This window comes from Battus philenor, unplaced genomic scaffold, assembly GCF_028537555.1.
Source record: "Battus philenor isolate CCGP_79_NKW_IND1 unplaced genomic scaffold, ilBatPhil1.0.hap1 SCAF_18, whole genome shotgun sequence".
In the NCBI taxonomy this organism is placed as follows: Eukaryota; Metazoa; Arthropoda; class Insecta; order Lepidoptera; family Papilionidae; genus Battus; species Battus philenor.
In genome coordinates, this window is record NW_027181680.1 from 7,264,644 (window position 1) to 7,291,542 (window position 26,899).

The 26,899-nt window shown below is 32.9% G+C and overlaps 1 protein-coding gene across 1 annotated transcript; it reads right to left on the reverse strand.

Moving 5' to 3' along the window:
• Window positions 1-22: 22 nt before the first annotated feature.
• On the reverse strand, window positions 23-23,203 carry trx (trithorax). The gene is made up of 13 exons (XM_068763482.1): window positions 22,484-23,203; window positions 19,172-20,402; window positions 17,854-18,045; window positions 17,360-17,703; window positions 16,364-16,918; window positions 15,972-16,145; window positions 15,260-15,478; window positions 14,699-14,860; window positions 4,901-14,560; window positions 4,420-4,643; window positions 4,055-4,182; window positions 3,305-3,495; window positions 23-2,656 (listed from the first exon to the last, which is right to left on the reverse strand). The coding sequence occupies exons 1-13, from the start codon at window positions 22,634-22,636 to the stop codon at window positions 2,483-2,485; spliced, it is 13,407 nt and encodes a 4,468-aa protein (XP_068619583.1). The 5' UTR covers window positions 22,637-23,203; the 3' UTR covers window positions 23-2,482.
• Between the last annotated feature and the right edge of the window lie 3,696 nt (window positions 23,204-26,899).

The window sequence follows — 26,899 nt, forward strand, 5'->3', positions numbered from 1 at the left end:
CATTGGTAAATAAAACAAGCAGTAAAGCACATTTTAGTATTTTTATTTTTGGTAAAATTTACCACAATACAAAATAATCATAGAAATAAATAAAATAATAAAATGTATAGACAGGTCATAGAACTATGCATTGTAAAATTGGTGCTTTTAAAGCAATATAATATAATTTATAATAACATTAGGCAAAATGGCATGTGTACATTAAAAATAAAAGCATTATTTTTAACACAAAATAATATCAAGAGCAGACATTTACACTAAATCATTAACAAAAGAATTGATTCATCACTTAGTGATTTGGTCTTTTTTTATTACATTTGTATATAAAAGACTAATAAAATGCACATGCACAGACACAATTCGAAGCGTGACTTTAATTACTACAAAATTACATCTGATTATAAAATTATCCATTCATGTAAACAACAATGGCAGGGTCCAATTAAAAATATTAAAACAGAAGGTAATAGATGAAATTTATGTTAATATTATTTGAATACAAAACTAAATATTAAAAAATAGGTGTTAATTATAATTCATAGTTATTAAAATTACCTGTACTTTTAATTTATTATCACTAACTCGATGTAAGCTAGCATTTTTAACTACCTCCATGTATCAAATGTAAACAAAATAACAACCATTATGTATATGTGAAGAAGAAATAATGGCTCAGTTTGTTATAACTAGGTCGTAATTTAGAATTAAGACTAGGTCCATAACATTAATGAGATAAAATTTCTTTTTAAATGTTTATATTTCAATGTAATTTTGGAGTATAAACAATATTTACATTAACTTTGGATTTATAGAGCATTGGAAGTAATCTTAACCAAGTGTGCAAATAATCTTTAGAAGCAGTACAAAGCCACCAAATTAAAATCAATTAAATATAAGATTTTGCCTTCATGCATACCTCATGCATGAAGGCAAAATCTTATAATTTGCCTGCATGTTCATTGAACTATAAACATTTAAATAGTACAGAATCCGTAATGTGTAGAATCGAATGTAAATTTTTTAGGTAAACTATTGTTTGTATACTCTGCAACTATAGACTTCAATGTTTATATAAAATACCTGGGAGCGACTTTACATTAATACTGCTATTGTAAGATGTAGTAGATAAATTTCACTTGTATATTTAAAGTATTTCATCTTGCTTTTAAATTTTTTTTAGCACTAATGTGACATTGTAACTCTTATCAGCACAGTATTTTGTGATGTTTTTGTGATGATAAAAATGCTATTTTGGATCCACAATTAATACAAAAATAATTAAAAAGATATGGTTTATCTAAAATTAATTATGTGTTTCAAAACCCAAGCTGTGCTGTAAGAATATTAAAGCTAACAAATGTGCATTTTCTTATTAAACCGTGCTTGACTGGGAGCCAATTTGTCTTGTTTCCACTGATTTGTTAATGTTCCTCTGACTTTCATCCCGCACACCTAATAACTTATTATATACATTACAATAATTACTATAAAATACAACCTACTGCTATGACTACAATAAAACAATTTGTCACTTAAATCTTAATATTATGACAGATAATTCCTCTTATTTACAAATTCGCTATACAATACTCATTAAAATTATTAAAAAGTAACATTGTACTTGCAACTTGCTACCCTTTTGAATGTACTAATTTCATTTTACAATAAAAACTTCATATGTACATGTTAGTCGAGACTTAACTGATCACAAGTGAAAAACATAAAAACATAATGAGGAACAAATTACATTGTACCCTACGCACTAACCATTCTCATACCCATGCCGGGCTAAACATATCACATCATAGTTAAGTGTAAACACTTAGCCATTCCGAACCTTAACAGTCCTACATAAATGGAAACTAAATATTTACACAATACATAAAAACTTATCACAAAATAAGGATATTTTTAAGTAAAATACAATATACAATCCAACAATTCCAAACACTGGGTAGATTCAAAATAAAGAGATCATAACTAGATTCATGGAAACTCATGTCCCAATTGTGGCACTGAATATGTCAACACTAAAAGGTGGGTAAGAGATATGTGAATTTGACTTATTGTCTTACAATAGATATTTACATATAAAAATTGTGCTCGACCCAGTATTTCTAGACTGCGAATTTCTTCCAAACCCAATTATATGGAGATCCATCACATACGAAAATCGGGTAAATCTCTTCCAAGTTAAGTTTCAAACTTTTTATCGATAATTATTAGAATTATGTCTAAGTCCATTATGTACTTATTTAATTATGCTATGTAAGAAGCCTTTAATAAAGAGCTTTAACTCATACGTCAATAAGACATCAACTAAGGACACTACAAATAAGGTTGTAATATAGAATTAAACTCCACAATTCATTTTATAATGCAACCCCGGTTGCAATATCTATACTCGTTTCACTTCATAATGGCCTGATATAAAGTTAGGCATAATTGACACAATTTAATCACTCACTCAATCATTGTTTTCTTAATTGAGGTACTTTCGGCACTTCTTGGCTCCGCAGGTGCACGGTATTTTGATCTCCTCAAATGGAAATTTGTAATCATAGGTCAGCTCCTCTCCAATTGTGATGCGACGCAGTGCAAAGATAAGAATGTGTTTATGTCCATGGATGTCAACGACCCGTGAGTAGCAATTAGGCTGCAACAATTTAATGGATTTAAAGTATAGAAAAGCATAGTACTGTAAGCTCTTATTACATGCGGTGGATCTGTTCTACAGAAAAAAGAATCTAAAAAAATGGAATATAAATTCTACTTGCGTTGAAATGGCAGAAATATGTTCTGTAATTTCCTAAAATCGCATAAATCCTAAACAATTAGTTATTAACTAAAAACCGCATAAAAAAGGTTTGCAAAAATCAAAAGAAATAGGCTGTTTTTCAAACTCACTTAAATAGGAATTATAGTTTAAACCTTTTAAACCGCAACTCAGAATGATCTAACAGTGCCTTGTCAAGGGTAAGTATCATGTAATAGGGGAATCCTCGAATTGCAAAATCTTTCTGTAAAAACAAATCACTGAGGTCTGGACGTGAAGAATTAAAGTAGATCTAGGTGTCCTTTACATCCCTAAATTTCAGTGGAACAAATGGAGTGAGTTTTGAATATTCCACGATTTTTGGAGACTGTCTATAGGCGGCCTAAACAAACCAAGTGAAGCAAACCCAACGTTGTCGTTGACTAAATACAAACCGCAAAACTTCAAAATCCTAGACCTTACAGTACTTAAGATATAATAATAGATAGAATTTCTATAAATGGATTTTTCAATGAAAATATGACTTACATCGCAGGAGTGGTTGATAAACCTAGCAGCGTTGCCTTTGAGAGTCGCGTCAACAACTAAATTGTCGTCGATTCGGAACATATAACATCCCCCGACGCCCCGGCGACCGCTCATGGCCTCGTAACGCTTTTCGCGCTGGTCCGCTAACACAGCTCGGATCACTTCGCCGGCGTATTCTATCACCATGTCACCTAAAAATAGCAAATGTTTAACTAAAATTACATGATACAATTAGATTGCTGTTTATGTTGTGAACCTTTGTGAATTTTAATTTATTCATACAGTCAAACAGATCTTGTCTTGTCTCAACGAAATGATTTCCGTAACCAAGCGACTTTGAGCTCATTTTGACTCTAAAAAAAATGGCTATCATTGTTATCTCATCATCATCATGTCAGCTGACAGACGCTCATTGTAGAGCATATGTCTCCCTCAAAGATCACCGCAAGTACCGGTCTTGTCTTGCCCGCATCACGCGACTCCCCCAGCCTTAACATTGAAATCTATTTATTACAAACTTAGTTGCCATAAAAAGTGACTGCATATTTCAGCGTTTTTCTTTTTTGTGTTTTTTATTTAACCCATCGCGTGTTTAGGCGCTTAGGTTTTGAAAATATCCGTTACATATAACATCCATTATACTGCTTATAGGTTTTCGCGCCAAAAGTGATTGGCAAATCATATACCAGTCACTAAATGAAACTATAATGGTCGTGTTTTATAATCCCCACTATCAGGACATGATCTTACCTTCTTCAATATCTCGTTTGCAGAATAAGCCACGTCCGTGTATGTGCGATCTGTATACGCCAACAGACGCCTTCGAAGTCTCTTTAAGTTGCCTGAACCGCATTGCAGGGGGTAAAGTGGCTAATCGCCTAAAACACAATATATTCATTGAATATTATTTAAACACATATGTTTCATATTAAATAATATTTATTTCATATAAAAATCAAGTACAAAATATAGATTTTAATTATTAAAAAAAATCAACTCAATCTTTTCTCCCATCCCAACGGTTAACTGTTAGAAAATGTCTGGGGAAATAAGTTCCCTATTATACATAAATAAGGTGTGTTTTAAAAAATAAATAAATACTAAAATTAATTTACCTTGAAATTAGACTCTCTCCTTCTTGTCCTCCAAATGGCGGTGGTTCCTCTCTAAAAGGCGAAGCCATCCAACTAAACATGTCATGATTATGTTTTCTGGCCACAGGACCAGTGCGTGCACTACCCCATGGACTTTCCTTGAAACCTTCACTCAGATCTAAATCATTGTCCCAACTACTTAATGGTCGGCCTTGGCGAATTTTGTACTTAGTACACCGACTCGCCTAAAAAAAATTATATTCAAAAATCAATAAAAAAGAATCATCAATGTACAAGTAGTAGTGAAAAGTTAGCCTGAATTGGGTAGTTTCATTAAATGTTCATCTCTGCCATTGAATTTTTTTTTAATTTGAATAAAGGTATTTCTTTACTTTATCAACAGATCAATAAGATAAGAACTGATGATTTGAACTTTGATTAAAACTGAACTGAATATTATTTGTTCAAAAAACTAATATTGAAAAATAAACAATGAACTTACTCCTGGCAGCTGTTCAATCAAGTATCTTAATGCATTATTATTCAGTCCTAGAAGATGAGCTCCAGACAAAGAAGATGGCAAATTATACTGTATAAGTGGAAGACCAGAATGTTTCCTGGAATTTTGCACAGCCTCGATTACTTTCGCCCAGAGATCAGTTAGTGATGAGGAAGAATAATTAAACCCATCCTCGGATGTCACCTCATATATTAATTTAGGTCCATCATCTTTAGGCGGATCTGGTGCTTGCTTTGGTTGTGCTGTTTTATTCTCCTGACCCTTTAATAATTTACTCTGCTTCTTATTTGCAACTATTTCATTTTCAGTTTTCTTATCACTTAAAGGTCTCTTCATTACTTTATTAGGGCCATTAGTTATTTTAGTCGGTATTGATCGATTTGTGTCCTTTTCAGCCAATACTTTAGGGGGTTCTGCTTCCATGTCCGAATCTAAACTTGGTAGTGATGTCATTTTGCTTACATTTACAGCAGGTTCATGATCTCTTGCAACTGGTTCATTTATAATTGTAGCAGAACTTGTGTTGGCTTCATGCATTTCTGTGGATAGCTGTATAGCTCGTGCAGCATCTCTTTCTTCCTTTTCTCGTTTTGCTCTCTCTAATTCAAGCATACGTTTAGATTCCTCAATAGCTTTTTCTAAATCACTGTCAATGGTTTCTTCTTTTATGTTCAAGTCTGGCATGTCATGACTCACTGGTGCTCTTTGTTTGGAAACAGTCTGAGTCTTACTAGCACTGGAAGTTTTTGTAGATTTGCTTTGGCCATCTCTGTGCAATGGTAAAACTCTATTCATTGGTCTCATAGACATGGGATTAACAACGTTGGTTGGTATGCCCGATTGTTGTGTAGGTGGAGCTTTGGGCAATGTAATACTTGTACTATTTTGTGTAGGTAAGTTAATAGTACTATTTTGCTGAACAGGTATACAAATCATATTGTTAGTGTTATTTTGATTCTGTAGCATATTCGCATTATTCGATTGAAGAGGAAAATTAATGTCTGCAGCCGTTTTAGAAGCAATTTTTGGATCCACAAGATTATTTTGAACTGTTATATTCACTGTGTTATTGCTAGAATTAACGTTGATATTCATGGGAGCGCTATTAGGTATAGCTTGAAAAGGAACATTAATCATTGTACTGTTTTCAGATTTCTGTTGAAAACTTAAGTTAGGCTCAGTTGCTAATCCACCTACGCTACTATTACTATTGTTATTTGTTACTACGCGAATATTGTGTTGTTGAGGTGCATGTTGATTCATGTTGTTCTCCATATTACTATTATTCATTCTATTTCTTTCTGGTAGATTAATTACTCTGTTATTCTGTGAATTCATCTGCATATATCCTATTTGATTATTAACAGATATTGAATGATTTTGTTTATCATTAGCTACAATGTTTACTTTCGAACAGTCATTGTTTGATAGATTGTTATGAGGAATATTTGTGTTAGGTGGTGGTCCCATCATATTTTTGCCTCTCATGGGTTCCTGTTGGAATTTAGGTGTTTCAGTACTGGAAATGTTTGGTCTATTAATTTGATTATCCATATTATTTATATTCTGCGTAGTATTATTGGCATTCATGCTACAGCTATTTATATTAATTTGATTATTACTGGGAACTTGTGCACCAAGAATTTGTGAAGAATTTGTGTGTGATTGTGAATTGTTCATCATCATATGATTGCTATTTCCTGGCATCAAATTGTTATTAACATTATGATCATTGGAATTATTACAACTCATTAGCATTTCGTGTCCAGACAAATTATTTTGATTATTTGTAGCATACATGCTATTGTTTGTTGAATTCATCATTATATTGTTGGACAGATTTGAGTTAGCGACATTCATATTATGTATCATATTTCCAGTACCCATATTCAAGCTAGCATTTTGATTCATGTTGGAACAAATTTCAAATGATGATTGGCTATTAGAGAACTGTTGTGTAGTGTTATTAGAACAACTGCCGCTACATGAATTTTGTATCTCATTTTTGATATCTGGAATATTTGGAACATGCATCAAAGAACTAGTCATAGATTGATGATTTGTATTTGTAATCTGCATTGTATTATTCATATTGTTGTGCATGTTCATGTTATTCATGGAATTCATATTGTTAATATGATGCTGCATAAGTCCTGCATGCTCCATGGGATTCCGGTTGTTTTGCATTTGGTTCATAACATTCAGATTTTGCATTGACATTGAATTGTTTTCATGTCTATTTCCATGCATACCTTGGAGGCTGTTGGAATTATCCATTGGGTTACCCAAATTCATAGTGGGTTGATTTGATATGTGGTGCATATTCATACTATTTTCTAATTGCTGTCTATTATGCATTTGATTAGATACATGTTGATGCATGCTCATCATGTTTCCATCAATATGTTGACGATTATTTTGAATTTGCATTACATTTGACATTTGATGCGGATGGTGGTGACTAATATTCTCTAATTGTCTATTTTGTTGCATGTTCATGTTTTGTTGTCCCATATGCATATTGTCCATCTGTTGCCTGCTAGAATTGTTAATGTGATGACCCATTTGTTGCATTGAATGTATTTGTTGATTATGCATAGAATCCATGGGTCTGTTGGAATGCATTTGATGACTCATGTTATTCATTGCATGTGTTTGCATATTATCAATCATCATTCTATTATTCTGCATGTTGTTCATATTAGACAAAGATTGGTTCATGTGTAAATGATTTAGGTCATTCAAATCAGACCTATTCAAATTGTGATTATTTGACAAGTTGTGCATATTTATTGATTGATTCATTAAGTTGTTGTTATCTGGGGTACTTCGATTTGAAAGCATATTAGATTGGTTATGGTTTGGTTGTGTCCCTATAATATTATCATGAAATGATCGGTTTGATGAACTTTGATTTATTGTTTGCATTTGATTAGTGTCCATTTGACGACTATGCTGAATTTGACCGTTCATAATGTGAATTTGGTTAGAGCTTGGATGTTGGTTACCCTCATGAGTCATCATAGACATATTTCCGTGATTCATGCTAGAACTGTTCAGAATAGAACCCGAAATGTCATGTTGTTGATTACTTTGATGCAAACTATTATCACTAGATACAGTAATGTTCATCCTATTGTTACTAGCTTCCTGGCAAGACATATTAATATTCTGCAAAGAATTATTGGCAGAATTTAAAACCTGTACTTGTCCATGTGAGCTGTTTGTTATAGAACACATTTGGTTTGTATTGTTCGTCACTGGCATGGCATTTGGATTGTTTTGCATTTGTGGCCGAATAACATGGGGGATAATGCTGATGGAAGGTGAATTGTTCATGTTACCAGTTACTTGACAGCTGCTTAATTTATGTATGTTCATTTGATTATTGATACCATCTGAATTATGTTTATTTTCATTACTTCCTATGTTTTGGAAACTCTTGTCATTTTGGGCATGTTGTTGTGAATGTGATGCCATTATTTCTTGAGAGAAGTTCAAATGTCCACCTTCTGCTTTTGATAAAGCATTAATTTTGCTAAGTTTTAATGCTGTATCAGCATCAAAATTACTATTCATTACTGATGAAGGAGGATAAATATTGCCAGCTGTTATTTGTATCACATTATTTGAAGTTGAATGAGTTGATGAATGGTGGCTTACATTAAGACTTGTTTCAAATTGATGGGAATGTATATTTCCAGAAGACATCGCGTTTCCATTATTGAGAACAGGCATCATACAATTTTGACTAACAATTTTATCAGGTTCAGCATGTGTAATCTGCCGTCCATTCTGGATGTTCATTTGTGAATTATTGCTAGTATTGTTAGTTCTCAAGGAAATGTTTTGCATGTCTATCTTATTATCATTGTTATTTTGATTTAGCCTCCAAGGGGTCGGCGATTTTATACTCTGAGTAACGCTTATCGTAGGCAAACTATTACAGTTCGAATTATCTTGTAAATTTCCACTAATTTCTATTACATGTGAGTTTTCAACTTTCATATTGTTTTTATTATTAGAGGGAGCAATTGAACTCGAAACAATTGGTTGCGATAAAGGTATTGATTGCATTGAAAATGATGGCATTGAATTTGGTACAGATTGAGAAATAGCCATCACTGGTTGACCAGTGGAGGACACTAATGTAACATTAGGCGACATTGTTATATTGTTTTGTTTTGACAGATTTTGTTTTTGTATATTTTGTGTTGGATTTGTTATTGACATACTATGTATTTGAGATGTAATAGGATTCATATTTTGCCTTCCAGTCATCATATTTCCAGGCCCAGACTGGGAACCCATTGTTAGCGGAGTAGACCCCATCTGTATCACTTTTGGAGTCTGTCGATTATTATTATTAGATTGCTTCTCTGGGAGGGGTTGCAGTGTTAAGTTTGGTACACTCGTTTTAACAGTCTTTATTGATTGTGGAGTTGATTGTACTGTGTGAGCTGTCACTACATTGGGTGCAGATGATGCAGCTTGTGTAGACACACTTTCGCCAACATTATTAACAACGACGTATCCTGTCGGTACTTCAACAATCGGTTCGATTTTGCTAGCTTGGAATACTTGAGTTGTTGTGGCCGAGAAACTGCTATTCTGTGCAAGCACACCTTGCATTGCAGTTGACACAAACTGTTGAGATGACATGACTGTATTTTGCACTATTGTTTCTAATCCATAATAAACAGGCTGTGTTGTGGTAAGATACATACAACCTGAAGGATCAGTAACCATTTCTAGAGTAGGTGTGGAACCCAATAATACTTGATCATTGCAAAATTGCGGTAATAATGTTCCTTGTGGTAATATTGTAGCTCCAGGTGCAGAAGAAATCAGGGCATTTCCTTGTGACGGTAATGCTGCATTTGGTATTATAGTAGTTTGCCCATTACCAATACCACTCTGAGGTACAACTGTTGCCCCAGCAGATTGTAAAGTATTGTTTGGTAAAAGAGTGGCAGTTTGTGATGTTATTGTTCCCGGGGCTAATCCTTGAATAGTGCCTTGTGGTATAATAGTCGCTCCGTTCTGTGTATGTATTGCCTGTGGCAAAATTGTAGGTCCGTTAGGTCCTTGTGAAATGATTCCTTGAGCCTGTATTGTACCTTGGGGCAAAAGAGTAGCTCCTTGTTGTATTGTTTGAGGTAAAATACCTACATTGCCCTGAGGTAGTAATACTGGGATACCGCCACTCGGTACAGCTACTAAACCACCAGACTCTGTTTGCTGTATTTGAAATGTTTGTGGCACAAGTCCACTTTGTGAAATAAATTGTGTAGGGGCTGTCTTAAAATCACCTTGTGGTGCTATAGTTGCTATATACTGCATATTTTGATTTTGTTGCTGAGATAATGCTTCAACATAAGCTGACATAATATTCTGATTTGCCACAGGCTGAACAATAATGGATGGTTGGCCTGTTTGATTGTTTGTTTGCAATTGTATAACAGTATTTCCAGGTCCAAGAGGTGATTGATTAATAGTAGTAAAAGTCTTTTCCAATTTAGTTTGTCTTTTTATCGTAGTTGGCTTTGGTAATGGGCGGCCCCTCCCTCTGCTCGAAGCTTGGAAAATAGGCTTTGGTTGAACTTGTGGTGGCTGCTTTTTCGGTGACTTTTGCGGTGTTCCAGAAAGTATAATTTGTTGCTTATTTTGAGAATTAGGTGACGAGAGTCTTTGAGCTGTCATTGCGGGAACAACAATAGTGGGATTCCCCTGAATTTGTGGTCTGATCATTGGCTGGATATTTTGTATTATTGAAGTATTTGGCATTGCTTGTATAGAATTAACTGGTAAAGCTATTGATGATGCGCTGGCCATGTTAGGGAAATTGGCAACTTGGTTCTTTCCTTGAATCATAGGTGTAATGCTGCCTTGGTTGGAAGGAATAGTTAATACTTGATTGGAATTAGATGATATAACTTGTATTCCACCCGGGCCTGTCAGTAATTGTGCCATGTCTGCCCCACCTTGAATTTGTTGTATGTTTGCATTGCCATTTCCTGGTTTTACGCATATATTGTAAGGAATAATTCCCGGTTGTGTTATTATTTGGGGAGTCATGATTTTTTGACCACCCGAAGTGCTCGTCTTCGGCGGCAATAACATTTGAGGAGTAACGACAATCTGTGGTGTTGATAATACTTGTTGGTTCGCTGATCCTTGAACGTTAGATGTTTTACTTTGATCAAATATAACAGTACCAGACTTCATCTGTTCTGTAATTGTCATAGTCATTTCATTTGTAGGGCCTGGGGATGGTGTTTCAACGATAGTGCCATTAATTGTTATTTGTCGCGTATTGATCGACGTCCTTCTCGCCGAAATACCTTCCGCCTTAACAGAGTTCTCACTTCCAGTAACAACTCCAGTATGTATTATCATTGGTTGGGCAAAGCCACCTTGAAATGCATTTTGTAAAGTAGTTAATGTTCTGTTCTCAGGTGATTTCGGATTTTCGCTTTCACTTTCGCTTGTTGACATCATATCACATGACGGCACATGTCTATCATAAGATTCTTTATTTCTATATGTACATTGGCACCTGTCACATCTTACAAGCTGTTCAAGTTGTCCAGGCACGCCTGACCCATCATCCAAAGGTCTCATGACTAATTCTGGTTGCCCGCTTATTGCATTACCAGCTATAGTGACAGTATATGTACTTTCAGTTCCACTCGCTCTATAAAGGAATTGATTGGAGTGATTTCTTTGCATATTATCATTACCCCCTACATGGTCTTCTGCTCCATCTAGTTGTTGGATAGGCGTAAAATCATCATCTCGAGGACTGCATGGTCGTGAACTACAAGTACTTTCAGAACCTGACCAGTCTGCCGCCCCATCTAATTGTGAAATAGGACTACATTGTATTTTAGTATAGAAATCAATTACATCAGTGTAATATCCCTCCGTTTTATCTGCCTTCTCATTTGAATTGTCGTCTTTTTGTTTAGGCGTTGCAGCACGGTAATTAATGCCAGATGAATGAGGCGCCTCTTCACAAATATCTGTATCATTTGAAGCATTTTCTGATTTAACCTTTTTATCAATATTACTCCTTTCGTTTTCTTTGATAGCATCTAGAGAATTCTCTGCTAACGCAACTCTCTGAACTGGACTTAGTTTCCCAGTCACTGTTGAGGATTTACCTATTTTGCATCTTTTAATAGTAGAAGATAACAAGCTCGTATCAAACTTATTATTCCAAGTTAAACTGGTCGATCGTTGTTGTCCACGACCTGTCGTCAGTGTTTTGAAGTTATGATTTTGCAAAAGCATTTCAGATTTGCTTCTTTTCAACTCTTTATTTCCAGATTCTAATCGTGCGTTTAGTAGTTCGTCAATAAAGTCTGTCGAACGGGAATCCGTTTTATCATCAGATTGACTCATTGCACCATAAAACTCGTTCTTCAAATCCATTGCAACAAGGTCTTCATATGACATAAGTTTAGGAAAGATATCTTGCATTGAAATTCCATCAAGAAGGTCATGATTGAGATCTTCAAATATAGCATCTTTCACTTCAGGGGGTAAAAGGTCTGCTGTGGTCTGTGGTTCTTCTTCATCTTGCTGTTCTTGTTTACACACATTATCTAGTAGATAGTCTACAACTTGCTTTACAGCTAAATCTTCCAATGTCACTGAATTGCCAAATTTGATTGGGGATTTATCATTCTTCATCATGAGAACAGGTTTAGGCCTTGTCTCCAAGCTTTCGTGCCAAGCTCCGATTTCTGCAATAGCTCTATCCACAATATGTACATCCATTGTGTGATCCACAGTAATGTTGACACCAAAGTCATAGCCTGGAAGAGGTTCAGCAAGAATCAATTTCGTCTTTATAGTATATCTTACAATTTTTGAAGGTTTCTTTGATGACCAAAATAAACGAGTACATGAAAAATCTACTGGCATTAAAAAATCTTCGTAATCAGACACAGAAGGAACTATTTTGCCAAGACTATGTACTGTTAATGATCCCATTAAAAATTGCACTTTACTAATTTCACTGTATCTTTTCTTTTTTTTATCCAACTCTACATAGACAGGTCTTGTTAACTCAAAGTCAGCATCTTTCTGTAAGCTTTTTTTTGGAACATCTCTACCATGAGTTGGGCAGAAAACTCTTTTATCATCCATAAAAGCACAAGACTCTTTTCTTGCACAAGCATAATGGTATGTTTCACTGCAGTTTTTAGCGCAACAACCAACACTAGCACCTTTAATTTCACAAGATGCACATTTAATCATTTTTCCTCTTGAGATTGCGGAATGAACATTCTGAAGAGATCCATCAATTTCTTCAAAAACTTCTGCTGACCATAGAGCGCAATTGGCGTGAATCCAATCATTCTGTCCACAGTATAATAAACGCCCTTCCATTGCAGGTGAGCCATCACCCACAACTTTGCATAAGACACATATTCTTGAATCTACCATAGGATAAAATTCTAACAATTCCTCTTCTATTTTCATGCCATCAGATTCTAATTTGGGCACTATCTGGTCTAGTGGTTTTTCAACTGATTGCTCAGTTGTTTTAATACCTTTGTTATCAGACATCTCTTGTTCTTTAAGAGATTCTACATCATCTTGCTCACCTTCAACCTCTAAATTAGGTTGTAAGCAGTTATTTTCACAATCAAACCAAGGGAATGTTTCAGAAAACAATTCTTTGTATATTGATTGAAGATCATCATTTGATGTTCGTATAATTACATCCTTCATATCATGATTAAAATCTTTGAGAGAGATGTATTCATCACTGTTCACTCTCTTTTTAATGTCTAATAAAGATGGTGAAACTATCCTGTTGAGTTCATTTTGTGTGCTGCCTTCATTTAGTAAGTTTGGTTGTCTTATTAAAGCTGGGCTGAGTTCTTGTTGACTGCAAGCTTGTGAAAAGCTCTTGACGGGTTCATCATCATCAGAAATAGCTTCATATTTATCATCGTGGATTGTTGTTGGCAACATGGCCATAGCTTTTTCCATCTTGATCTGTGAAGGATAATTTTCATGAACTTCAACACAAGATGCACTGAATTCAGTTTTGTTGTTGTAAAGTCCTGTTGAGAAACAAATTTCTTTATTCTGCATAAGTGGCTCTTGTAGATTCACCACTTTATGTGATGTATGTGGCATATCTTCTTTTTCTATTTCAACATCTGTAAATAATGATGAACAGTGCCAAATATTTTGTGACATATTGGAGTCATCGAATTTGTTTAGGGATGGATTATTACGTCGGCCCCTTGATGTATTTCTATACACTTTAGTCTCTGTTGTATTCTTCATAGTTTCATCTCCATTATCAAAATGTAATTTTCGTATGGCTTGAGGAGACATTAACCGGTAAGGCTTGTTGGGCACTGGTGTATTTTTATGTGGTGTAAGTTTTAACAAAGCACAAGCTTTTTTATTTTTAGCTAATTGCTTTAAAAGATGCAACAGTTTTGCTTTGAGATGTTCTGTTAGCATTTTTCTCCATGGTGGATCATTAGGCATACATTTACAGCAAATATATTCAATTGATGGGGGCAGCGCTGAAAGAAGTTGGTATCCCTCACCAGATAAACCTTCACAGCTTGCATGAACCCATCTCCCACACCATCCGCACTCCATCATCTAAAAGGAAATTTACAAAATATTTAGTATATGAATGAACTACAAAATTAGGCAGCTGTGTAATTATCAATGTATAACTAATGTATCTTAACAACTAAGCTTAGTAGTGTTAATAAAATCAGTAAATATAATGAATACCTTGCTATCAAAGTCATTATCCCTGTAGCAGGCCTGGCAAAGAGGACAATAATTGCCCTTCTGTCGAAGTTTAAAACAAGGCCTACAGAATGGTAAGCTTCCCACAAACTTGTTAACACGATTACTGTCACAACTTTTGCATTTCAAACATGCACTGCATATCTGAAAGTAAAATACAAAAAAGTTTTATTCAAATTACAATCAAGAATTCACAAGGTACTATATTTTTTAAATTAATATTTAGATTATTAATAAGGATAATTGTTAAAATAAAAATATTAAAAAATTATTCTGAATTCTTAAATATCAGGCTTTTGAAATAGCCTGCATAATTTTTACTATAAAAAATTAAACATTTATTACACACTGCAATAACAAATGCACACAATTATATAAAAAAAATATATACAATAAAAAGATAAAACTAATGTTAAAAGTGTGCATTAAAAATATAATAAATTAAACATTTGATATTAATAGGAATATTTTAGTAGACACAAACAATGTCTCTGTAGTCCTAATTGTGCTTTAAATTAGTTAACACTAAGGTCAAATTCAAACCTGTGGCCAATCACTGCGGTGATCAGGTGGGGCAGGCACTAAACAAGTGGCGTGATGATGGCGTGCACATGAACGGCAGCGGAGTCTTGCGGCAGCGCGGGAACAGACAGCGCATGCCACGCAACGAGCACAAGTCCAATCGCTGCTGTTTGCACTACGCCCTGCATCTTCTGCACACCAGCCATGGTACCATTCACAACAACTAGAACACACTAGCATCTGAAAAGGAGTAATATGCTTTATGTGTTAGTCAATCTTTAAAGATGGTCACTAGGACAAAAAAAAGTAAAAATAAATGAGAATTACTTTTTATGAATTCAATTTTAATACTTTTTAGATATGATGGCTCTAAAATAAGATTATTTTAACACTTAAATAGGATGGAGTAGCAATAATTGCTTTATACCATTCAAAAAAAAATGGAAATTTTAAATGTTTATTACTTTTTTAAATCTGCTCTTTATACCATAGTATTAGTGATCTGTACAAAAACCATACTACTGGCAACTCGCCTGCCAAGAGTAGTGATTATGGTATATTCAGCATATATAACTTTTGATAGATTATGCATTCCAGTGGGTGTCTATAGGTAAAAACAACAATGAAAAGCACAATCCCAATGCTTTTGTTATTAATTTCTGAAGTTCATAAGATAGTTTCGCCTCCTCCATATTCACTGTATCAATAAACAAATAAAGAAAAGTATACTTGCCTTTTCATCCCCAGCACTGCCACATAAAAAACATAGCCTGACTACAGTAAATGGGGTAGTGCCTATTAAACCAAATCCTGTACTGCAGACTTCATCTGGGTCATAGCTTTCCCAAAAGTCCACACATATTAACTCTGGTCGATTTTGTCCACATTTTTGTGAACGCCCACGAATCTATGGAAGAAATTTATAGATTATTTTTTTTAGTTCTTATATGTAGGTAATTTCTTGTTTTAATCTATTAGACTACATAATAAAAAAAATTACTATACAATTGATATTATTCGCTTCCTAAGTATGACATAATTATTAAATAAAATAGTTTAAATATTGCAAAATTAGTTAATAACCTTATATAAAGTCATGAGATAATGTCTTAGTGGTAAACTCACATTTGTAATATTTGACAATGGCTTTTGTATTGACTTCTTTGGGAGCAGATCTGCTACTGTTTCATCTTCACTGGATTCTACTTTAGTATGTTGTTTTACTGCAATTTGACTTTCAACCTTCTTCTTCTTAGACTCAGATTGAATTTCTACATCAAATTCTTTTGTACTAAGACTTTCTGAGAGGGTTTGTAGTGACTTATTTTCTGTATCAATTTCTGAATCACAACTTGACATAATGAGAGTTCCATTTTCTTTATCAAGGTTTGTTACAGCCATGTTATCATCATCAGACAATAGTGACTTTTCTGGTTTATCCTTCTCTTCTTGAGTAGGGAATGTTGCTATAGGTTGTCCTAAAACTATTGATGCACTTCGACAGACATGTTTCACTCTTGGCCCTTTCAATTCCATTTTCTGTCTCTTAGGGTCTTCAGTAGGATTATTATCACTCTTATCTTTCTTTCGTACCTTAACTCTTGTAAGTCGACGTTTTCTGTTGTTACTGAAGTCTTTATTTAAATCATCACCCTCTTTAAATTCCTTCTGTATTTTTTCCTAAAATTGTAATATGAAGTCATCAAAATTTTACAAAATAGAAATAATTACATTTCCAATGGATATTGTGTAACATGGGAAATTTACAGTAAAGGTACTTAAAAAAATTTCATGTAAATTCTTAAAAAGTGTACAATTTGGTAAGTTCATTGGTAATCCCAAAACTGTAATGATGATAATGGTGATGTTATATTAGGTATTTATTTTAAGTTTGTTAATAAGTATTAATCGATACAAAATACTACTACCATTTACCTTCATATTGAAAAGCAAGCTAATTTTCATTTTAATTCTACAACTTCAATAACACAATAACTAAATAAAAATTTTAAATATAGGCAATTTAAGTCAATAACATCATCATGTCAGGCAATTAATGCTCATCATAGCTGACCAGTCTAGCGCTACTCAAATCCAAGTATATAAAATATAAAAACTCACCTCATGTTTATCCATCTCCTCTGAAAGTTTCTTTGCTGATTTTAATGTTCCAAAGAGTTTATTTTCATTTTCAGTATTAGTGAGAGTACTGAACATAGGTTGTGGTATAGATGTAGTATTACTTGGAATCCGTAATGGATTAACTTGTGTTAAGGGTCCAGATGGCTTTGCACTCGCCCGCATATATGGGGGAAGCATTGCTGTAAGACTAGCTCTTATGTTTGGTGGTACTTGGAATGCTTTCAAACACATCTTTAACCAACAGGCAGGACACCTTGTTTTATTTGTGCAACGTAGTAGCTTCCATTGCTGTGAACGCACAATTGGTGGAACATGGCAATTTCCTGAAAATGTTTTAAGAATATTTTATTACATATATATACACTTTTTCTACTTATATAATTTAATTTTTTGTATTAGAGATTTAATTAGCGAATTAACTCTAGTATAAATCCTGGAGAAAAGCACTAAAATATTATAAATAAATTACAAACCTTCTCCTTTCAAGCATTGCATAACAACAGGGCCTGTTCTTTGAGACAATTTTTCTTTCTTCAACATCTTTGATATAAACTTGCGGCAGGACTCGCAAGAATATATTCCAAACTTACGTGCCTGCTTAACAAATCTGTAAAAACGGACTGCTCCACATACTCCACATGTTACAGTAGTAGGCGGGTTGGGAGCTGAAAAGTAATAAAAGTAATAAAATCAATAAAAAAATAAAAGTACATTTTTTTATTGATAATGGAATTAACTGGTAACAAAAAGTTAGCTTTGAAGCCTGGACATTATTTTTAATTGATCCTCTGTTAATTTAGCTATAGTGTTTTTTATTTAAAAATGTAGAAATATAATGAACTAAGCAAATCAAATGAATATTGACAAGAGCTAGCTATTAGTTGTTATTTTTAAAATTACAATTCTCTAATAATGTAAATAAGAAAACATACAAAAGTAATTATTATGTACATTGATGGGATATAATAATGTAAAATATAAACAAAAACATAGTACCATGACAAGATTATTTTGCGATTATACCACATAAAGCTGAGATTATAGGACAGTATGACCCAGTATCATTAGAATATTTTTATTTACTTCTGCTTGCAATAATTTTTATTCAGAGATAAATTTACAACATTCATGAAAAATTTTTATGATCATTGTAAATAATTATTTTATTCTTCAAAGCTGCTAAGGAGCCAATATCTGAAAAATTCTCACTAAGGATGTGCCTCATTGTTGGAAATTAAACATTCTGTCCATATACTACTAGAATACCATCATTTGTACACATTTCATGTAAAAATCATTGCTAAAATAATGCCTATGTGAAAAATTCATAGTTGGAAAGTGTTCTGAAAGTATAGAAAACTTTGGCAGAGACAAGGAGGTTAACCTCGATAGAAATTAAGCAGAAGATTCAGTTTACCCTTATATAGGTCAGTCTCATATAAATTGCATGATAGGTGCTAAACTTTTAGATTCCTTTATATGGTAAGGCAGAGATTGCTACTTCAATCACAATAACAATTAACATAGAAATCATAAAATAGTAAAATTGGTGTGCATGGCACTATGTAGCTGCATTTAGTATGTTATGAGCATACAGAAATTTACCCATCTATAATTGATTTTAATTAGAATGTTTCCCAAATATTTTTTTTCCAATCACATACTCATAATCACATGAAACCAAAATATTTATGTTTGTTTTTATTAATGCTAAATAAATGCAATTTCTTTGACTGTTGTAAAAGTAAATAAACAACATATAATTAGATAACATTCAGTTTTTGAACTTACATGAAGATGGAGTAACAGTAGAAAATGGCCCATCTAAGCCTGTATTTGAAGGAGTAGTTGTATTTAGTTGTAGCCTTGCTTCCCTTATAATAACTTTTCCTCGTAACAATTGTGATGTAGTAGACTTGTCTTTCTCTGGACTTGCTGAAGTTGGTCTCTCCTCCTCATCCCCACTTGCCACAGGGCTCTCACTTTCCCAGCTTTCCTCGGACTCTGAACTACTACTTGTACTTGGCGATGTACTGCCATCAGATATATCCATGAGTTTGCGCATTGCATGTCCAGTTCTTTCTTCCTTGGATTCATTTGTTTTTAATTTCTCTAAAGTTTCAACATTAGAATTTTCATCAGGTGGAAAATCTGAATCTTTTTCTACAGAGAATAAATCACGTAAGGATTTTCTACTGCCAGTGTTTATGTTAGAAAATGAATTTGTAGTTTTGCCTTTGAATAAATTAGAAGACAATAAACTCTTGTCTCTATTCTTTTCACTGTCATTTTTATCAAGGTCCTCTTCCTCAGGTGAATCATCGTCACCATGAATATTGTTGAATACTAGCCTCTTTAGCTTTGGCTTCTTGAGGACTTTTCCGGAACTTAAACTACTAGATATAGTTGACTGCTCTTCTCCATCAATAAACCTTTTATTAGGTTTAATAACTCGCGATGAATGGGCACTCCTTATAGGCAAGACAAACTTTGGAGGATTTCCAGCTTCTTTTTCCACTGGTGATATATTTCTTGGTGGAGGTGAAATACACCGGCTTTCACTGAACTGTGAAAATTTGTTCAAAGGTTTCGACAAGGGATTCAAATTCTTCCTCAAATATCCTTCTTGTTGCTCAATACTTGATTTGGAGCTTAAATCTGTTAACTTTGCAGGCTTAAGTATACTATTGAATGTGGAGTATTCAGTTTGCTTTAAGGATGACTTCTTTTTTATAATAGACACAAGTGGTGCATGATGTTTAATTGGGACTCTTTTAAGATTTAGGAAAATATCTTCACAACTCTCTACAGTACCAAATGTTACTGTCTTCTTCACTGGTTTAGGCTTCTCACTTTTAGATGGCTCCATTTTGTTTTGTGATCTAGTGCGGACTGGTGATTTTGATATGTCACTCCCGTTTTCTTGTGACTCTTGTTGGTTTTTGTGATTATTATCAATTACTTTATTCTCACTGGTAAAGTTTTTGTCATTCTCATTATTAGTTTCTTTCTTCTCCTCTTCCTGAAATATTAAATGGGTTAGTTGAATTAAAAAACAGTGAAAAATATGAATACTGTAAATTGTCAAGAAAGTTGCTAAGCATTTCTAAACTATATATTGTTTTACATAACACTACAAAATTCAATTTTATTTCATTAATTTTAAACCATGGTTTTAACAAAATTATTCACTCCAGTAGTCTTATAAGAAAAATAATTTCATAAAAAAATTACTATTGTTTCTCATAAGTGCAATTTACAATTAAATTGCATTTCTGTAGACATATAGACATGTCAAATAAACTTGTCTTTATGAAACTTTGTAACAAATAAATATTACCATTACATCAAACAATCTTCACCTAATTAGTTTGGTTCTATCAACATTATGTTTATTGGACAATCAGTGTATGTAGTTATTTTTGTCTAAGAAATTAATTAGAAGACTTTAATAATCTATCTTGGAGTTGCATTTTGCTTGTACAAGCCGTTATCAGTAACAGTTGCCTTTTCACTTTTTTTAAAGTGCATTTCATAATACATATCCTACACTTCACCTTTACTTTAACTTTATATAAATATGTATTGAAATATAAAATTCCTTGTTTTTCACATATAGTATGGACGTTGTCAGTAAATAATCATAATGTGTAAAGTACATCAATTATTTAACAAATTAATGGCTAAGGTAAAGTTTTGATGCATTTTTAATGATATCTTTTTTATTCATTAATATAGTCTATTACTGATAATCATATTCCATGGTCAACTACAATAAAAAAAATTTAACAATTTCTTGGCATTGTTTTTATTTATTTTCATTCTCAAATGAAAAATTGAAAAATTCTTAGTATATTGTTTAAATCATAAAACAGACAAATTTGAGCTAAATCTGAAAAATATCTGTTTTATGATTTAAACATGATATTGATGTAGAAAAACAATGGAAACAGGAAATAGCATAATTTAACTAAATCAAAATAAAATAGTGACTATGTCCAATTTTTACTTTGATTTGAGAATAAACTTTTTGGTCCTCTTAAATTTTCTAAATTCTGTGAAATGTTGTTGTTGTAATATATGTTGTCATAAATTATTAAATGAGTCGAAGCTCTGTTAGTAACTAAATATATTTCTTGGTTAAGCAACTTCGTTGCTATGTCAATTTAAAACTGAAGAAACTAGAAATGTCAAAGAGCAACACTAAACACTACCCAATGGCCAGACATGCATTAGCAGTAGTAATCCCAATTTCTGGCCCTAAATTAGGAACATTTTTTAATTTCAATTATGAATTGAAATCTCTGAATGAATCAATATATTGAATAATAATACACAGACAAAGTATGTTATAGACATTGTATTATAATACCTATTTCTAACCCAAACATTTTGTAGTCCAATTTAATAAACATTAAATTATGATTATTAAAATTATTAATTATTATCTTTATATTTTATTATTATATCAATACCAAAGAATTTAATGAGGTAAATATAAATAAGCCACTGCCATAATATGAAACCATGAAATTAATTTGACAATACTATTATTGTTGATGAATATATAAATATGATGTTTGAATTAAGATTTTAACTTGTAAATTGATAATTTAATCGCAATATGCTATATTTCAATAATTATTAAGGTCAAACAGTATTTAGTGACATTGAGATAAAAAAGATAAAATATTTTTAAAATAAGATCTCAGCTAGTTTTTTTATTGTTGTCAAAAATATATGAATTGTAATAATGTATATCTCTTTTATAATGTTTTATGAACTTGAAGTACTTTTTACAAAAGTTAGGTTATAAAATAAACCTTAATAGTTTATGTTCTATTATTGTTTTAATAGTTGAAATATGATCAACATAATCATATCACACTGCAAACATATTTTTTTTGGATGTTTGGCTTTGTTGACATTATATTACGTATTGAGAATCGAATGTCAAAATTCCTACATTTTTGGACGCTTACATTACGTTTGGCGCCTCGTTTACGTTTGTGACTATTACGTAAACATAACATATCCGCGTGTAAACCAATAATTTTATATAACTTAATTGCAAAGAATTAATAATTAGAGATTAAATTTTACCTCTTTCTCCCCAGAAAAATCATTGCCGCCCGAGCCACGGGCGGCGGGATGGTTTTCCTGAGCAGTCTCATGGTAAACAGCGCCCGATAGAACACTAATACGTTTTCTGTTCTGGAATTTTAACGGTTTCCCGGGGAACCTGGACCTTCCCATTTTGATATGCACGTAAACTAAGGGCTCTCAGTGCGTTTTTAGCAAACGCGAAGATACTGGCGCGCATGCTCCGGCCCGCGCGCTCCACAACGCCATTCCACTCATTTATGCAATGTGTACAACAAATTACGACGCAGTTCTCATCACATGAACACCCAAACATAAACAGCACTAACACCCTTCACATTATTTAGTAAAACTATCACTTTACACAGTTTTTATAAAGAACGACATCATCCATCATTTTAATGGTCGACTGATCGTTAACGCTGTACATAAGTCTTAACGCTTCCATTCAGCGAAGCGTCAGCGATAAAACAAAAGAGAATGTACTAATGTACTGGATTCGGTCATACGACGCGTCGGTAACAGTATTTGCGTTTTGTTCCATTTGTTAACACGAACCAAATTATTGAAATGAATCGCCCGTAATTTGACAAAGATGGCTGTACGACGCGCTATAACAATAGCGAACACGAGTGATTAACGAGACGAGGCGCGCGAGGCCGCGGTGTGAACGACACCTGGCTCTCGGAGGCCAGTTATGGATTTTGAACCAATCGCGACGTTAATTCGGACCGGTATGAAAACAAACATGTCCGATGTCGCTCGCTACGTCTTGCTCGCATACGGCATTCGTCTGCATAGACGCCTCGCTCGCTCATTTCACTTTATCAATAAAAATGCCGAGTAATAAGATCAATCTGCGTGATCAGTAGCGCCTTTGTTTTGATTTGCACTTTGTACGAGATATGCTAAACTGTTTATTTTGTTGTTTTAATTTATTATAAAGGGGTTTAAAAGGACAAAGTTTTTTATTTAATTTCTTATTATTATTTATATAACAAGTCGTATTATTATTTACCGAATTAAGTTTGTGCCGTACAATTTTTAAAATATATTTTGTCAACAAAGTATACAAACTTTTGATTTTCAGTTTTTATATTTCAATTAGTCTAAAATATCACGTATGATTAGAAGAAAAAAAATTATTTGTTGCTTGTAATAAAACATCTAATGTTTCTTTACAACTAATGTTTATGTACAAGATGATTTTATATTAATTCTCCTAATTTAATAATCATTGCATATTTCATTACCAAATTTGTAGCGTCAACTCATTCATACGTATAACAATAGTACAACTCACTTGTACTATATGTACATAAACATACATTAATGTATATACGACTCGCACCCTATTCGTAGTGAACCCCTAAACTCTGTCGGTCGATCATGCGTAAAGGGCGGAGAAGGGATGTAAAAGGGAAGAGCTTCGGTGCTTGAACCCTACTAACTACTTATAGATATATTAAATACGGACGATTTAAATTTCTACTTAAAATGTTAACCTAATGTTACAACTAAAAAGTTCATTGAATACTGACCTCTAGCGTGAGATATGTGAACGAAAAGTTCTTTGCTGAAACGCTTCCTGAAATACATTAAGAACGGGCGGCACGTCCACGAACATAGTTGATTCGGATCGAAACTAAACGATACACAATCACTGTTTTAAATATTTTTCACTTAAACTTCAAGACTTTTCGGTCACTTTTATATCCACTTTACCAACATTAATCGTCCGTGTTTTGAAAATAACAATTCATGCGTAAATATTTTGGTATGAGTAATATTTACATTACATTCCTTGCAGTGGTGTTGGTGCGTGAAACTGTAGTAGAGTGACTGGCGGACAAGCGCCGCGCATGCCGCGAGGGACACGTTGTAAATATAAAAATGGACAAACTCCCCTTCTTGGGGGTTCACCCAAATGAATCACAGCAACACACGAAGCACTTTTTTAGTTTGTGAAGATTTTTATTTAAAGTTGTCGCTGTACAGAGAGGGAAAGTGACGCGTACCGCGCAAACACCCGCACTTCGGTTTAAATTTGAGCGGTACAGAGTTATGATGCGAACTTCCGTGTAGCTCTTAACAAAATATTGATCGACGCGACTCCCACCGTCTGTGGACATTTTTCACTGAGGCCAGCTTTCGGAAGCAGGATAATCGCAGTAGATCAGCCGCTTACTGTCCTTATTGTACCCAAATGTGGGACCCTTTACCGCGCAGGTAGATATTTTTTTGTATTATTTGGGTCGCAGGCTAGAGTAGGTAAAAAACATTCAAACAGAAAAGCTTAAGGTCGTTGTTATTTATTCCAATAAGTTGTAATGCCAAGTTTAGTGCAGTTTTATTATTGTTAAAGGTGACTCGTATTTTTTTTCAGAAGTTTAGGCATTTGTACAAAATTACAATAAATCTTTTTAATTTCACGTAATTAATAATGTAGGGTAAAAAATTAATTAACGTTTTAAGAATCTACACGATTTAACCATCGCTTTTTGAAACCACATTTTTGAATATAAATGTTTTTATGTCTATACATAAACTAAGACGTTTGTATGACTAATATGGTATAGTTAAAGTAAATAAAATTAAGTTCATAATCTATGTAAACGATAGAAAGGAATTCAAATAGTCTGAGTAAATATAAGCATACTATGTAAATAAAAATACATCTCGTATTCACTATTCAATAACGGTACCAAAATATCGGATATTTATCATAGCTATTATTTTAGATAGAGTGTATGCAATTTTTTAATTCTCTGTTTTATAACGGTCACTTTTTTATTATCACAAATGATTGCTATGGTCAATTTATATCCATTATAGGAAATTTATCATTTTTCAACTGCCATCAAAGAGTTTACGAGTTTCGATCGAAACAATTACATCAATTTTAGTATGCCTACTGTTACAATATTGGCAGGATGTTTTTCAATCTCATATATTTTTTTCTCTTTAAAAAAGAGCACATAGTTTAACTTATAGGAAATTGGTCAATTATAATTTTTTTTGTTTTTGATTCTGCCTGGCATACAAGATGAACTTCAATTTTGCAATATTTTTTATTTATCAATTAATTCGCTGTTAAAAATTTATTGTTTTTTATATTAGTGTTGTGAATGTATTTAATATTAGTGATATATATATATATATATATATATATATATATATATATATATATATATATATATATATATATATATTACGAACGGCAAGCCCTGCTAATATCGTCGAACATATATAGTTAAGAGAATGATTGCAGCTTGCGATTATGTTGGTGAAGAGTTCGACTCTCTAAAACGTTGTAAGGAAACGGGCTCATTCTTAAATAAGACTTACCTATAAAATATTATTAAAAGTCAACAACCGCTTTATGCTAGCATCGTATTGGAGTCTTTATGCAGTATTTATTTTCCTTTAGTTCTCAACGTTACTTGCATGAAATAAGAAAAACTTACTTTTATTCCAATTGAATTAAATGCGCATGTAAAATACTAGTCCGTTACGACTACCACAGTGCATTAATGCTAGGCAATACTGGTGTTTTTTTTTCATTTACACTTACACTACAAAGCATTTTGCCGAAAAATATAAATAATGAACGGATAAAAATTTATTATAAAAAAGGAAAAATAAAAACGAAATTATTGCTATAAACAAGAAAATACAAAATTGATAAAAATGAAGCCCAACATTTAAATACATGTCAGTAGCATTAAAACATAATAGATGTCTACTTTAAGTAGGTAAAACTCATAAATAAGTGGTTGCTGAATTGTTTTGACCTTCATTTTATGAGACTCTATACTTAAAAGTGTTACCATGAAAATTATATTTTAATGCTTGACTAAAAGTGAAACATGATCTATATACAATCATTCTTTGTTTATTTTGTTATTTACGGTTGTAACTACTTGGGTAATGACGGAATTTTAATTTATTATTTAATAAAATTATTAAGAAATATTCTGCTTCTGCATATTTTGGAACAAGTTTGAGCTCCGTTTTTAAACCGGAATATTTAATTTAAAAAAAAACTGTTTTTTCCTATTATACAAATTTTTAGATAAAGTTCAAAAAAGTTTGATTTTATGGTCACTCGGTTGTATCAAGAACGTTACATTATTCCATAGATAAAATGTATTGAATAAAAAGTAAGGCTACCACAAATATTATTATTTTAATGGTTATGGATTTTTTAAATCAAATGCATTATGATTGCTCACTACCATGTACAGGCTGTGGCACCAAATGAATTTAAAAAAGTGATGCATTGAAATGACGATATTGACTTTATTTACATTTTTGTTGAGATTTATTTTACATCTCATAATTCATCTGCATTTTAAAACAATACAAACATGTTATACCGTAGGTTAACAGGGTACAGTTTTTTTTCTTTACTTT